A 16,872-nucleotide genomic window follows, 5' to 3' on the forward strand; every position below is an offset into this window, starting at 1 on the left:
GGTCAGCACAGCACAGACATTAATCCTGCCTCTGGTAAATGGCTTTAGAAAATGAAGCATTTGGGTGAGAGTGACACATCTGGTATTATTTTGGGTACACCTTTCCCATCAAATCACACAGAGATTATTCAACATTTGGATAATACCACGTCGATTTTATTTTAGCAAGTTACAGGAAAGCTGGACAAGACGAGTGGACAAGACGTGGTGTTGGTATTTTCAAGCAGAAATCATTTCCTGACCATCCCATTCTGCTCTAATAAAATCAGTGTGTTTTCATTCTGCAGAGGTGAGGGGCTGAGTGGGGCACTTCCCAGCAGAGAACTGAAATACTTACAGTCAGGCCTTCACTGTTCTTGCCCCCGAGTGTGTACAAACTGCCATCATTGGGGTCTGGGAGGAATGCTGGCCTGGGATTTAAGCAGCAATTATAAATGATAAAATGTACTGTGCTTCTCAGAGAACAGGAAAGTAACTGTGGTCAGTACTGGCTTTACAGACAAGTTCATCCAACGTTAAATTTTTTACTTTTTATTATCCAGTTTTTGGAGTTTCATTTATTAATGTGAAAATTTAAAAATATAAAGAAGCTGCAGAACTGATATAATCTACGATTACTCATGCATTTGAAAATTCAAAGACCCAAACATGGCAGGCAATGACTTGAGTGAAAGCTTTTAAACAAGATTTATATGCTCTTAAAATGCCACAGAATTAAAACCAAACCAAATAAAAAATCCCAGAAAGCATAAGGAAGGCAAGAAACAAGAAAAGAGTTGCCAGAACTAAATTTAAGAGATAAAGGTAAACCCCTCCCAAACTACACAAATAAACCCAAAGCCTGATGTCCAAGGTTCTATGATCAAAACCAAACCACACAAAAGGAAGGATGTCACCACTGACTTCACAGGCATAAAGTTAAAGCCCCAAATTTGGATTTTAGCTAGAAGCTAAATGTGAGATTGCTGGAGGCACCACTCTGAATTTACAGCTTGAGGGTGCTATTTGCAGATTCTGATCATGGTGGTGGCTGGTTTCCTGTGCTTCACTATTTTTAGTCTTTATTTGAGGGGAGTAAGTACAAACCCAGAGTCCCTCCCAAGCTGTCTCTGTCATTTCACAGCTCTCAGTTGTGGCACAGTCACCACCCTGATCCCCAAACTGAACAAGGGCTCCAGAGAACAGGCTGCAGACACCATGTTTCCTCTTAGCTATTACAGGTAGCTAATTCTATCCTTTCTGTATCTGCTCCCAAAACCACCTCAAACTGACTCCTGCAAGGTTGGCAACTTCTCTAGAACACGGATTGTTTGGGTTCAAATTAAACCAAACTTTAAGACCTCAGTGAAAATCAAACAAGCAGCAAACGAGATAAAGGGAACACTTACTCCTCCACATGTATCGGCACCTGGAGCACAGGATCTGCACACACAGAAAAAGAAAAGGTCATAACACTGGCCATTCAATCCTTGAACTCACCAGGTACAGGGCTAAGGCAGGCCTGGCACACCTTGTTCCTCTTGGAAAGGCTGATGCCCAGCTTGGAAGTGCCACCTCAGCAGCCTCTGTGCTCCTGGAAATTGGTTCAGAAAACGGGAAACTACAAAGCACCTGAGGAATTTTAAGCCTCCTGAAATTCATTGCTCAGCTTTACCCACAATATATACCTCAAAATATCTGAGACCTTAACAAATCCTGAGTCATGATGCCAACACCACAGAAATACCCTGATTTATAAGACATACTCTGCAATTCCCAAGAGAAACGGGCCTATTTGCAGACAGTGCCTCAGAAGGCCAGAGGAAGGAATCCTCAAAGTATCTGCACTTCCACAGGGAAAATCAAACAGTTACACTGGAATAAGCCTGAGTAAGAGGATGAAAGATGACCAGGCAAACACTGTTTATTCACCCCATGGAGAGTCTCCATGCAAACATCATGATGCAACAGGAGGGAAATAAGAACAAAAACAGTGATGTTTTGAGAGCCTTTGATTGGGAAACTGGCACAGATTCTGGGCAGTCAGAGAGCACTGGGATATTTGCAGAGCTAAGCAAGACAAGAACAAGAAATTCAGGGTCCATGACACGAGACTTGCAAAGTCTGTCCCCCTCTGCCCCACAGCAGCTGCTGGGTTTGATGGTAATACCTAGAACAACGTCCTGGTTTTACAGAACAGGTTAAAAGCATGTAAGAACCCCCCACCCAGACAGATCCCTGGCTGCAGCACAGCTGAAAACAGCACTCACTCAAAGATATACACAGAATATCAGAGACAAAAAGCAAGTTATGAGGGATAACAGTACAATTATCCTTACTTCATTGATTTCTGTTTACAACAGCAAACTCTTTCAAAGCAGCTTTGTTCAAAACATAACTACATGGATGTAATTTTTTTCTATTTAAGCCTATAAAACACTCCAGGTACATTCTCCAAGGTGTCAAAATAAACTCCATTGAATTCATTGAGAACCCAAGCACACATCAAAGGCCCTAAGAATAATTAACATTCAAACAAAGCAGTGACTCAGTGCTCTCTCTGTGTCTCTACAGATCACACTGCTTAGTCAGACCTTTACTCCATTAACTACATCAAGTAATTCATTTCTATCCCTTGTGTGAAGGAAGTGGTTTCAGGATGTGCTGGGAGAGACACCCCACACTCCAAACTTAATGTCAATTATTTCTCAGTGTTTGCTCCAAGTATTCCACAAGCTTTATGATATCTAAGTCTCTGTTGCTAAAGAAAAGCAGGTAAGAAAGAAGCATTTGCTGACCATCATACAAAGGGGATGAACTCGAGCACTCGAACACCTTCTTGTCAGCAAAACACAAGAAAATAGTTTCTTGTTGGAATTAACTTCAGAAACTTTTCATTGCAATAAAAGGACTGCTTATTCTCAGAATGAAATGGTGGTGTGCAGTTGTTATGTGGAATTACAGTATAAAACTACTACCATGTGAATCCAGCCCCAAACTCCCTCACTGCTCAGTTACTGCCCTGACACAACACACTCCTCAGCAGGAGGAGTGTGGGTTCCTCAAACTCATCAGTATTTCAGGGTTTTTTCCACAGAATGCTCAGGAAAACCTGAACAATTACAGGAAATTTCAAAAGGTAGATTATGTCTTCTAGGAACTGATCCTGGTTTGTCCATGACATTTGCAGGACAGCCTGGTTCATAATGCTTTCCTACAGCTCCCTCTCTGCCTCAAAAATACACTGAAAAATAATAATACACTAAAGCATTTTTTGGCTAATAATTTGTTTTCACTTAATTTTCTAAAACTGAGCAATCTATTTTTATCTACCAAAAAAAGTGCTCCACTCTGCTCCAGTTATCTCAAAGATCTGAGAATTTTGGCATAGTTTTATTGAGCACATAGTACCACAAAAGTGAAAGAATACACACACACACACACGTGCCATATTTACTTGCATTAATCTTTTACCCCCAAGCTTATCTTTCTGAAACGTATTGTAAAAATGTCACTTATAACAATTTCCAATTTCATCAACCAATGTCTCCTCTAATAAAAGATGCCAGAAATCTCATGAATGTCTCTTCAACTCCTATTTTTCTGGAGCACTGTTGGATATCAGATGACATGAAGGAAAGCCTTGTGGCAAATCCCAAGCTGTTCAGTGTGTACAGAAGCATCTTTCTCATGAGAAAGTCCTTGAACTTCTCTTTAGTACCATCATGTGCTTCACCAGAAGTGAAAAAAATCCTGATTTTCCTTGTTTTCTTAGTAACTGAAATTTGATTTACGAGCAATGATAAAGAAGAGGGAGATGGAACAGATTAAGAAGTTATTACAAAGCAGCAGGAATTTTTTTAGCACAGGAATCAAAACACTGATTATTGTGATGGCTTCCTGCAGCACTGGGTGTCGTGTAAGAACTGTCAGGAAGCATTTCGTGGTATCTGATTCGTTTCCATCACATGGGGCTGTTCATGAGGAGTGAACACAAACCCAGGGAGGGTTCATTTGCTGAAGTGAAAGGAATTCTCTCACTAGCACCTTCCACCTGGAAAGATAGGCCTTGGAGAGCCATTTCTCTACATTTTTAGTTACTGGGGTGAAGTAAATTTTCTCATTTTCTTAACACTTTTATGATCCTGAACTCAGGTCGTAGCTCTGCAAAGATCCTTTGAAGACAGACAATGAGCCCTTCACGTTCACTTTCATGTGGGTTGGGCTGTGTTCCAACCCTATGTCAAAGTTTGTTTTGAAATAAGAACTCGCTCTGAGATAAAAAGAGAATCTTGAGTTTAATTAATTGCTGCCAGGTTTTACAATAGTTTTCATATGCTTCAATACAGAGCAGTAAAAGGATGAGCTGGAACTGAAGTCACTCTGCTCCACAACGGGTCAAGCCCAGAGTTCTTGCAAGAGTCAGAGAGTGAGGCCTGGTCTCCTCTCCAGCTGCTGCCCACTCAAGTGTTGACATGCTGGGACTGCAACCACGTCATCCTGCTTTCAAAATTTCCCTGAACTGCAGTTCCCTGTAATTAGGTACAGTCACTGCAACAGCCCCATCTGTTCCAAACACCAGCAGGGTGATAACCCTTGAACAAAGCACTAACTATTCGGCATCAGAACAAAAGTTTTCCAAAGAAAACATGATAAAACTCGGATAAAAATGCATTTCTCTCTCCCTGAAGCTTCCATTCCCTGTACCAGCAGAAAAGCCAACTTCTTGCAATGTCCTACAGATGGATTTTGGTATGAAATCCTGTCCAAAAACCTTTCCACCTTCTCGGCTAAGAAAACAAAGATGCCAAAACAACATTGATCCTAGATTATAAAGACTTATTTGAGAACTCCAAAACTTTATTTACAAGCAGTTCTTAGGAACCTGGTAACATAATGACTGTCCAGATATTTGGTAAATTATTATTGTTACACTTCCCCAGAATGAAGGTTTTGACCTGGCAGCAGCAGATGTCCCAGCCAAGTTTTGGTTGCATCATGGCCAGAATGTATTTGTGAGTGGGCAGAGCACGTTTCAGGTTGTTCTAACCCATGCTTTGCATACACATATGGAAAAAGGTCAAATATACAACTTCTGAAACTATACCCATACTGCTAAATATAATGCATCTGACTTTTCTCCATATTTCACAAAGACATGATAAGATAAAATTTGTCCTTTGACCAAAATCCGAGTATTCTTTAACATACAAGACAGAGTTGCCTGTTTTCATCACTGTAACGTGCCCAGTGACTCAAAAGGAGAAGTGGGAGATTCTGAAACAGAGTTGGAATGAGCTGGAAAAAACGGTTTCCTGGTCTGAGGCCACACCATAAGGTCTGGGCTAACGGGCCAACTTAAAACCATGTCAGCCTTCCCTGCTGTTGCAATCACAGCAAATGAGGTTAGAGGTACAAACTATGCTCTGGAAATTCCTGAAAACCATCCTGTCCTACAGTTGTTTTGCTTTGACAATCCTTACTAATTTGCAATTATGCTATTTCCATATATTTAGGCTAACTATTTACAAAGATATTCCTTCTTGCCTGGGAAAAACCACTGCTACAAAAGCAGGACCTACAGATCTCAGACTTTCCCTTTTAAAATCCACATGTGGCATCCCATTAATAGATAAAGTCTTTCTATCTTTATCTTATCACAGAGTCCACTGAAGTCCACAAGTTATAAGTAAGGTACTGGAAATCCAAACCTTCTAAATTGATTGTGGGCCATCAATTTTTGATTACTACAGAGAACTGAAAGTCGTAACAAAATTTCTGCTGGTTCTAAATCTAGATCCAAATCTGTATATATTAAATATTCTTCTGGCCAAATACTTTGAATCAGTTCTCAAGGGAAAAGCTTTTAAGGAGCTGCTGAATGAAAAGAGATCTCTTTGAACACTGCAGAAGGACACACAGAAGTGACTCTCAGAACAGAGAAACAGCCTGTCCAGGAGCACAGTCTAGAACAACTGCATCTTTAACATCTCCAGTTCAACATTCTATTCATTAAACTAAGCCCTTGAGTTAACAGAGACGTACAGGATGAGTTTTACAAAGATATGAGGGAACAGGACAGTCATAAAATCACACTCTTAAAGCTCTCACTGAAATCAGAACTGCGAACACGAAGTCTGACACCAGAGCATTCTCCTGATTCTGCCTTGCCAACAGGGCTTCCAAAGAGGTCTATAGGAAATGACAGAAGTTGTTTCACTTCCAGCAATTTTGGGGAAGATAATTCCTCCTGAGGAACCTTACTGAGCATGTTCACTAAGGATCTTGCTAGAGGCCAGTGCAGAAAGCAAGGGAGCCTGTAGGAGCCTGTCCCACTGTCACCTGGCACTGATGGCTCCTTGTGTGGGTCAGAGGTGGCACCAAAAGCCTTGTTTAGTCTCAGACCCGAAATGTGCCACAGCTTTTCAATGCCCTTTCCAACAAGTGCCTTCAACACAAGGTATGAGTTCTTTCTACAATCTTTCCAACCATACTCCAGCTTTCCAAGGCCCAGGGAAAGAGCACCAACAGTTACCTGGTCACTGAAAAATCCTGAGAGCTGTCAGAGAGCAGGACCCATCAAAGCCAATAGAGGAAATGAAAGTACTGAGCACACTCAACAAATAAGTTCCCAGGGACACACCTTATTTCAGTGGAAAGTCCTATTCCCAAGTGACCCATTTTTTGCTTTATGGGGAGCACAAGTATTCCAAGTGCCTTTCTTGCCAGCACTAAGTGAAGGCAGGAAACCCAAACCCGTTATTGTGGTGATAAGCACTGGCTCATTTACTCTGCAAACCTAAGATAAGTTTCAGCATTAAATTAAAACAAGCCACACAGGGCAAGATTTTCATGTTTGTTTAAGCACTGCCTGATAATGAACAGTGCCTTGGTTTCTTCCCCCAATGAAAATAAAATGTACCTGAACTGCCCTTTGTTAAATACCTTGCTGCTTAAGTGCAGTAATAAAATGTTCCCTTCCTGGTGGATGCCAATGCAGCACTTCAGGTGACCTCCTCAAACGTGAGCTACAACACACGGTTCATTTTTCTGGTAATCAGGGTAAAATGGCACCTGCAAGAACACTGCAGTGCAGGCAGCTTCCTACTGGTAATTCTCTGCAACACTGCCAGATATTGGTGACAGAGAGGGTGCACCCAGCAACTGTATCACACACTAATATTAACACTGAATCCTGCACTATTAAATCTCTCCAGGGATTTAGCACAGAAAGTTGGTGAGGACTTTCATGAACTATCTGTTTCCAGCTGTTGGGCGTCCCACCCACAGAGCGACCACACACGCAGAATCATAGCAAGTTTTGCAAAAATAAATAAAACCTCTCCCATTAAAAATTAATTTACCAATTTATATGTACAGGCCCTTGTTCCATGTCCACTTAGCTAAGTTAACTCAGGAGGGATCTTGGAACAATGACAGCTACCACCAATTTTTTTTTCACTGACCCTTGCGTGTTGCTCTGTTGCACAGAAATAAAGCAATGGGCAATAAGTGCTTTCCAAAAATCAAGTGAACACCCTTCACGTACATAAGTTGCAGAATAATTTATAGTTAGCAACAGAGAGAACACAAGGAGTGCTATGAAAGTGGATAATCCAGTCTGGCAGTTCTACTGTACCAACTAGAGTTTTGCAACCTTTTTTTTTTTTAAACAAGGGAAGTTCCTTGAGCAACACACTGACAAGGATCCTTGTTGATCCCTGTCGTTACCAAAGTGGGATCATTTCTTCCACCACCTCTTGCCACTTAGTAAGTCTGGCTGCAAACTAATGCCAGTTGTGGCACCTTTCTAGGCCAGGACTTAAGCAGTGTATGTTTGTGTCAGTGGAATGAGTTTTTCTCAGCGCTGCAGTAGCCTCTAGCAACAGCAAAGCAGGAGATGGATAACTTGCCTTAGCAAGGCTGGTCAGGGAAAGGAGGGGCCTAAATTTTAACAGGAGACAGGGGAGAAAATCTCATCACACCTATTAACCAGGATCCTTCAAGAAAATACTTGCTCACCCCCTTTTTACTCCAAGAGGAGCTCCAAAAGCCTTTGCTCATTTAAAAGTTAACTTTTTGTCTGCTGGATTTGCTTTCCAATATGAGTGGCTTCACAAAGAACAGCAGCTGGTTTGTACTGCAGACATCAGATATGCACAGTCCATTTCCCACCATTTCAGCTCACCTGCTGAACTGAGAGCAGGTTTAAAAATAGAGGACAGAATGATGCAATCACTGACTCCTTGCATTTGACCTTCTATCTAATTTATTTCCAGAAGTGAAGAGAAAGTGCTGCTATCACCTCTGCCATATGTCATGAGTCCAACTAAACCAAATATGTATTAACTACCAAATTTTTCACGAAGACAGCTCTGCTCAGTACTAAAAATTACAAAATCCATTCCAGTCACTGAGCAATGTTAAATTTCTTTACACAAGTGCAGTGCTTTTATTTAAAAATCTGTGCCGTTCCCAAACATCTATTATAGGAAAAATTCCCAAGGTTTACAAATATGCACTGTAGCAGTGAATGCAGGGTATTCCAGAGGCAGGATCATGCAATCCCTTTGCCATCAGCTCCACAAGCTGACACATCTATTGCTCTATGCTTGCCTATATTGCACTCATTCCCATAAAACATGTTACCTACCAATTATACCACTACAGCTTTAACATTCTGGGGGAAAAACAAACAAACAAACAAAAAACCCCACAAACCTAAAAAAACCACATGCAAACCTGGAAAATATCTGCAAGTGAAATTATGAAGGTGAACATGACTCCAGAAACACTGTAGCTTAATTCTGGAACAAGAGCAAAATTAAGAAAGAAAAGAAAGTATTTACCAGGTCCTGCAACAGTTGGAATTACCAATTTGTCTGTTATTACAGCTATTGAGAACATCAGGACACCTCCTGCTCACCTTCTTTTAAAGTCCACTTGATGGCTCCTGTCCTCTTGCTCACAGCATGCAAACTGCCATCCAGGGTTGAGACAAACAGCAATGTTTCTGGCACAGTTACTGAGCTGGTGTCCTGCAAAACAAAAACCCAGATGCTGAATGTAATTATTTACTACAGAGTTTACTCATAACTGTCAAACAGCACATGGGCTACAACTTCCCTTCTTTTAAGTGCACAGACTGAACAACTTTTTTTGAATTCGGTGATTTTTGGTTTGGTTTGGTTCAGTTTGCTGTCAGCACTGTGGATCTTACTGTGTTCAGTTCCCCTAGAAACAAAGTGGGATGTGCTTTAACTCCACCTCCATTTGCAGTTTTGCACCTCGTGTCTCCCAACACTATTTCTGCAGAAGAGAGTAAATAACACTGTTTAGGGAAGTCCATGTGTGTGAACACATCCACAGACACCCCTGAGAGAGCAGCAGGCTGAGGGTTCAAACCTCAATTTGACATTCTAACCCTTCTGGCCCTGGGACACGTCACTCTGGATTTATGGGACATGGAACAGTTTGGTGCTGCCTCTCCTTCCTCCAGCCCAAACAGCTTTTGAGCCTGGATACTGCAGAGTGTGGAATTTTATTAAAAGGGCATCACACAAACAATGAGGACTCAGAACTGTGCAGTTCTTGTGGGAACAGCAAGGCCAAGTCCAAGGTGTCTCATCACACAAAGCAGAACAAACGTTAATTTAATGCCTATCTTCTCTTCCTAACTAAAGATGATCCCATACACTCTAGGAATTACCAGTTTCCACTTCCCAAGTCTCAAGTTTTCACTCAAGTAACTTGTCATTTTTGGGCTGTTTCTGCATTGCTCATCTGCAAACGTGCCACCTGCCACAGTTCAGAAGTTTCACAGTTAAATATAATTCTTAACCTACCACATGAAACGAAAGTGTATTCATTTTACATCATTAACAACATCTTTGATGACTCAAATGGTAAAAAAACAATTATTGGTCATGTTAGAATTACTGCAAAGCAAAATACTTAATTGCCAAAAGAAAATGTATGGACATAAGAGTAACTTTCTTTGAAAAACTATACATTTTAGTGTAATTCAAGTAAAGCATTAGACTTTCAGGTAAAGCACAAAGCCAGAAGGATAATATAACACAGTAATAACTACCCAATGTTCAGGTTGCACCTATAAATATTGCACATGCTTCTTTCCAGTCATAATCAGCTGGAGTAGGTAATTGTAAAATACACAGAGCAGAAAAAATGAAAGTACAAATCAACAGTACACAAACCACAGATCAGGAATAACTGCAGAAAAAATGGGAGAAGTATCTTAACACATAAATATAATTTTCATTACCTGACACTGTTAAATTATGCAGGCTGCCCAGTCATCTGCACTTAGATAAAATATTTACGGCTGCACTGGGATTAAACTTTGCAGTGTTTGTTCAAACAGCCACAGTGAGTACCAGTTCCTCTCATGCTGCCCTACAAAATATGCGGCTCAAGATGTTACAAAGCAGAACTGAACTCAAGAGTATCTCAAGCCCAATGACCTGACTGGATGTAAGAACAAGGGCAAAAAGAAAATACAGCTGCTAAAGACAAGAAATTGAAATTACTGAAGTTCCTTTAAATTGCAGGTGGGAATTTGACCCAGAATGTAATGACTAGTGTTGAAGTTTAGTTGAAAATAAAATACAACACAGAGCAAATTCACCCCATTTTATCTTTATAGAGACTAAGATTGTTTTTCTAGGCTACTCCTCATTCTCTGCACAAGTCTTATCTTTTATCTTCTTATCTTACAGAATCAGCATATTCTCCACAAAGCATGTTCTCTTCCTGTCTTCTTAGTGAGAAATAAAAGTGTGTCATCTCCACAAAAAATAATCTGTAAAATAACCACCATGATTGTGGTTGGGTATCACATATCAGGAACATGTAGCACATGGAACACTACTTGATGCAGATGTGTAGATTTAACATTTGAATATCTATTTATTGTAGAATCAAGGCTACAGAAATGATGGAATTATATGTGGGCTCTGAAACTCTCATCAGAACATCAGTAGCCAGTATTGTGCTCCAGATTAGTGACATTTGAGAAGGTTGGTAGGATTTGGGACTGAACAGAAAGTAAGAACGTGCCAAGGGTTCCTCTGCACACTCTGCATTCTGAGTAGGAAAACTTCTGTGCTTCCCTCAGTCACTGACAAACTGAACTACAAAGAAAGAAAACCATGAGGGATGAAGCCAATCATGCAAATTCCTGTTGAAAACCAGATGAACACCTGAGTGTTGCCACGGGCAGAACGACCCAGAGAGTTCTCAGATATGACCGAGATCATGAAATCACAACAGCTTTTTTAAGCTTTGTTTTAAGATCCTTGGTGTGGGGGAAAAGCACCACTCCCATCTCCCACCCCATGGACATCGCTCCATGGACAACAGGGAGATGTGAACCTTTCCTGGGATGGCAGGACTGAAGGGAATGGTCCCTGGAAGAGCCATGAGGTCCACCAAGCCAGGGAAACCACCTCCCCTGGGCTCAGCTCTGCTCCCTGCCCGAGGAGTCTCACTGGGAGTGGAACCAGCACAAGGCACAGAAAGGTTCTGTCACACGTGTGCATCGTTTCCCTTTAAAATACACTGAATTTCCAGTGCTTTCCTTCACCTCCCCCGGAGCTCTGTGTTTAAGTTTTACTGCTTCTCAAAGGCTTTCTTATATTCAACCATCAAAGTCACATTGATGTGGTCACTGCAACCCTGAGTGTCACAGATATCATCTCCTTTGGGTGAAAGACTGAACACAGGGCAAATTTCATTAGGTCTTCCTTACTTTTAAAGCTGTATTTGAACACAGGTGAAATACATAAAATACTATGCATTAGAAATCTGACTTTCACTCCTACTGTTCAAAGCACATGTTATCATGCAGTGAGATTACCCAGCTCAGTAACACACTGACACTGCTGAAGCTTATGACCCAAATTTAAAAAACCCCAATGACTGTAGACTTTGCAATGCAATATTACTCATTTATTTTGACCAACGTCTGCAGCAGTCATTTGGAGAAGGCTAGGGAATTAGCATGGAAAAAAGGTTTTATTCTTTCAAACTGTATCAAACAATGGCCATAAAAATGAACAGATTATTTAAATAATTACATGTGTTTCACCCAGACTCAGAAATAAAAAACACTTTCTCCTGATTTTATTTGTGACTTTTATCAGTGGCTGGAGACTGTGGTATCAAGGTTGCAAATACCCAACAGATTTTATTTTGAACACAAAGCTTTATAATTAATTAGTTAATTGATTAATTAAAGTCTGGGATTAGCACTGTTAAGAAAAGCTACGGAAATCATAAAACTCTGTATGTACAAGCCAAATTTGTTTTCATTTTTATGTGAAGTATGTAAGAACATTGTCCACCACAAAAATCATAGTCTCAGGCCTGAGACAGACTCTTTATACAAAGTGGTATCAGAGATCCCGTCCTCCCTCCCTGTAGGGGTGGGGTCTCAACTCCTGTGTTGCAATGCAAGTTCCTGAAAGAGATTTTTATTTCATATTACAATTTTATTTCTGAGAAGACACAACGACTGAATACAAGAAAAATATGTCAAGACATGAAACAACTAAGCAAAAATAATTTAGTGAACAAAGAAAATGAGACAGAATGAAAACCTGGTTTGGTTCTTCTCTCATTTCATCTGAAACTGCAATAAGGTCTATTTTAACAACTGCCTTCTCTGGAATTCAGGGAGAGCTTCTACTGCCTTGGCAATCTGTACTCATAACAATCTTCCACATCAACAGCCGTGTTAAGTGAAGGGTTTACAATATTTTGAAATTACTTGGGGACTGCTTTAGAATTAATTTTTAATAATTTCATTCAAAAGACAAACTTTCAAGCTCCCATTGGATTTATATTTGACAAAAGCTCTAAAAGCTCTAAAGTGCTGACTGCTGATAATCCATACCAACGTAAAATTTGGGACTAAACAGAAAATAGCATTTTTAAGCTAGACTTGAAAGATATTGTCTAATAGAAATGCACTTTATAAATACTCGTCAACCCTTGCATAAGAATCTCCCTCTCAGTCGAGATCCACCATATCTTTAGATAAAGCATTTTAGAAAGCCAAGTAACAAAATTACTCAAACCAATTCTGAAGGACCCGTGGAGTCAAAGGCAGGTCAGTGAAAGCTGCAGAACAAGTTCTGGGGTGTGTGTGGTGCAGTTCAGTGTCCAGGTGATAACATCTTCCTTCACCCCCACAGCACCAACTTTTCTAAGGGCTGGCAAAGCAATGCCCCAGTTTGTTTTATTGTCTTAGAAGCAAACAGATCCCCACAGCAATAACTTCACCCATTAATTCCTCTGGTTAAAGCCAGCACTTCAGAAATGCAGGTCACCACACAGGCACGAGCCCTGCTGCAGTCAGTGGGAACAGCAGACACAAAACCAGGGCACCCCGTTCCTTGAGGTCACAGCTCTGCAACCCAGAAATGTGTTTTGCTGTGGGGGTGACACCACAAGAGGTTCCTCAAGTATGAACAAGGAACAAGAAAAGGCTTCACAGTGACACTGTGATGGTGTGTGCTGACTGCAAGAACTGGTACTGACTTCAAAGAAATAACTGAGTGCCCACCAGTGAATAAATCAGTGCCATGTGTTACCAGGTAAATAATTTTCTCTTTTATGAGTCTGAAGTAGCAACACATATGCACCAAACTTAATGTGCTGGGCTGATGGATGATAAAGGATGGATGGTTTGCTAACTGTAACTCACAGCCTCGGGATTTCTTTGGCAATGCCTGGCCTACCAAACCAAAATATTGACAAGATATATAATCACTCAAGGAAAAAAAGCCTATATTCCTCACTCCATAATTAGCTTAATATTCATCAGGCTGTACACTTGCACTTTACTAAAAACCATTAAACCAACTTCAGCATTAACAGCTCCAGACACTTTCCTCCCAATAACAAAAGGCCTACACCATAATTTATGCTACTGGAGCCACAACTAAAACCAATAAGGACACAAAGCAAAATATTTTTAGACATTAGCACACACTGCAAGCACTTGGCATATTCATCCAAGATAGCTTATGATTCATTACCCTGGTTTTGACAGCTATCTCATTACACTGCCAGGCTAAAGCCTAAAACTCCCTGTGCATAATAAAACCAGGCCATGAAGAAAGTCTTTGTGAAATTCAGAAAACTACTGGGGGGAGTTTTTCAGCATAACTAATAATGAAGTTAATATATGAAAGAGAGCTGACAAAAACACACTTTATCTTCTTTGGAAAGCTAAATCGATTCTACAGATCTTTTAATCTTAGACTAATTCCAATTAGCTATTTCTCATCAGGCTCTAACCCAGTTCAGGGGGTTCTCATTCATACACCCACTCCTACTGCAATAGGAAAAACTGAAGGCTACAAGAGGTCACCCCAACTGTCCTCTCCTCCCAGATGAGCTTTCACCCTTGATTCTCTCTGTAAAACCCAAACTTATTTCAACAGCCACAAGAACATCAGCAATCCGAGTTATAAACACATAGCACATCATTTACACTCCAGGCCAGAGCTGTCCACGCTAATTTTAAATGTGCAAGACAAATTTACATCCCCCACCCTCAAAAACCCCCAGACCCTATTAGACTATTTTTTTGAGCAACTCAAATAAAACACATCAATGCTAGTTAACACAGTGCTTGAACATGTCCTCTGTAAACCTTCACGGGGTTTCACACCTATCAGTTCCCTGGGCAAACACCTCGTGCTGAGATAAAGAACACTCCAGAAGGAAACACACCTGGCTGAGGTTGGGATTTTCCCGTGTCAGGTGCTGCCTGCACACAAACCCAGCACTGAAACCTGTCCCACCGGCTGCAGGAGGGACAGACTCGTGTTCCAAATGCCACTTTAATCCCAGAGAGGTTGTTATTTTCCAGTTGCACTGACTCCATGCTAAAACAGAAACAGGCACAGTTTGGAACGTCCAGGGCTCACAACAACAAGGTTCTTTTCAATGTAAAGGGAGCTGTAAATCATTAGTGTATTATATCGATGGTGGCTGTTATTTACTGACAGCTCTACTGCATTTCTCACTGCTGTATCTGAGATTTCACCCTTTCATAATGTGGATGGCAGGTAACCAACAGTATAGTTAACAGACAAGGAAAATACAGAGCAGCAGATCACCACCACTACTCTCAGAAGAAATCTAAAGAAAACAATCTACAAAGTCTTTAAGCAGTCTCGTGTTTTTACATTACCTCAACACCAAGGATTGTGTGCCAGTCTTTTCCATGGCAATTTATTACTCAAGTGACAAGAATAGTTTTAAATAAGCCTTTACTGTTAAACGGGTTAATCACAGGTGAGATGACTGGGACTGAGTTCACAGAAATTAAAACTAGTTCTGAAAAGGGACTGGAGTTGCACAATAGATTTCAACTTTGAAGTCACAGTGAGGATCTACAGCTGGCAGAGCAAAAAGAGCAGGGAGAGAGCCAAGAAAAGAAATAGAAACGGAGAACCTGAGATCAGATATTGAGTTGAGGTGGCAGGGCAGGGAGATCAAGGGGAGAAAGAAATCCACAGAAAAAGGGCTGAATTCTACCAGGGTATGAGTCTATTTTTTTGTGACTGTGCAAGTAAAAATATACAAAATTTATTAATATCTGTTGATTTGAGAAGTATTTTTAGTATTTAAAAATACTTATTACTGCTTTTACTGAGTACTGTTTTTAAAAATTCAAGAGTTAAAAATCAGTGTTTTCCTTGCAAAATCTGAAGCCCAAATCTGGAGAGACCTCAGTTCAACCTCGCAGTCCAGACTAAGACAAACACATTAGCACTGTACAGTAAAGATTCTAAAGTAATTTTTGTTGACAGCCTGCATTTAATTTTTTTCAGTTTCCTAACGAAGTAACAACAGTAGGTATGTTACACAGCTTCACTGCTAATGTGTTTACTTTTAAAGAAGGGGAGTGGAGCTATTATATCCCAGGTGAAAAACAAAGCCTTCAGCTTTGCTTAACCCGAGCTATAACCCCATATCTTACTTACTCCAGTATTTTCAGGTAACAATGAACAATCCATCAAAGAACAGAACCTCAAACTTTCCTCTGCTACATTCGAGTACAATGAAAACAGTAAATGCCAGGTGGCCTTTTTCATTGTCTCCTGATCTGGAGCACTTGCGAACAAGAGCACCTTTCAGAAGTGAATTTTTGAACTTAGCTTTCCATCTCAGTACACACACAACAGACAGCACCCACTGTAAAGTACACTGTTGAAAATTATTACCTCTGTAAAAATAATCTGCTCAGCATTCCATCTGCTTTGCACCAGTCTCCCTATTTCGTGCACTTTTATTGCTCCACCTATTGCAATACCTTACAACCAACCTGGTTATTTCTTGAGAGGTTTTGTAGGGCAGTGACTCGTGCACTTTGTCTTTCACCTTTGAATTCAAAACTGTGGCCTGGTTTGGATCCCAACCAACCACATGTAAATTTAATGCACATTGTTGCGTTTGCTCTGGAAACAGAGCAACCAAAATGCCATGACTGGGCCTGTAACCCATCATTTGCATTTGGTTATCAATATATATGCAATGTTGGGGTTTTTTTTCAGAAAGAAAACAAGCCCCATTAATTACAAAGAGGCAGAGCAAAGACCCTGTAGCATCTCCCTGGTTCCTATACCAATCTACATAGGTTCAGTTTTTAAAAGTTTCTTTGTACTGCTATTTCAAAAGTTTCTCTGTAGTACTTTTTACAACTACTTTGTGGGAAACTACTTGTATTTTTATATTTCGAGGATTATGATATATATGTTCAGACTAGGACACTTGTATCATAACGACACAGCGGGTGGCAAGGTAGGACACAGCTGCGGGTACACAGCTGTGGGGCTGGGTCAGGCTCTGGGGCTG

General features: G+C 40.6%; 1 protein-coding gene across 1 annotated transcript in view; it reads right to left on the minus strand.

The window, feature by feature from the left end:
* The window catches only part of ERN1 (endoplasmic reticulum to nucleus signaling 1), a 30,759-nt gene that overhangs the window by 13,572 nt on the left and 315 nt on the right, over nucleotides 1-16,872 (minus strand). The window contains exons 2-4 of the mRNA XM_032706875.1: nucleotides 8,906-9,017; nucleotides 1,389-1,422; nucleotides 338-410 (exon numbers count right to left, since the gene is read on the minus strand). Coding sequence (XP_032562766.1) covers nucleotides 338-410; nucleotides 1,389-1,422; nucleotides 8,906-9,017 — 219 coding nt within the window. The remainder of the gene's footprint in view (nucleotides 1-337; nucleotides 411-1,388; nucleotides 1,423-8,905; nucleotides 9,018-16,872) is intronic.

Source organism: Chiroxiphia lanceolata, chromosome 19, assembly GCF_009829145.1.
Source record: "Chiroxiphia lanceolata isolate bChiLan1 chromosome 19, bChiLan1.pri, whole genome shotgun sequence".
Classification (NCBI taxonomy): domain Eukaryota; kingdom Metazoa; phylum Chordata; class Aves; order Passeriformes; family Pipridae; genus Chiroxiphia; species Chiroxiphia lanceolata.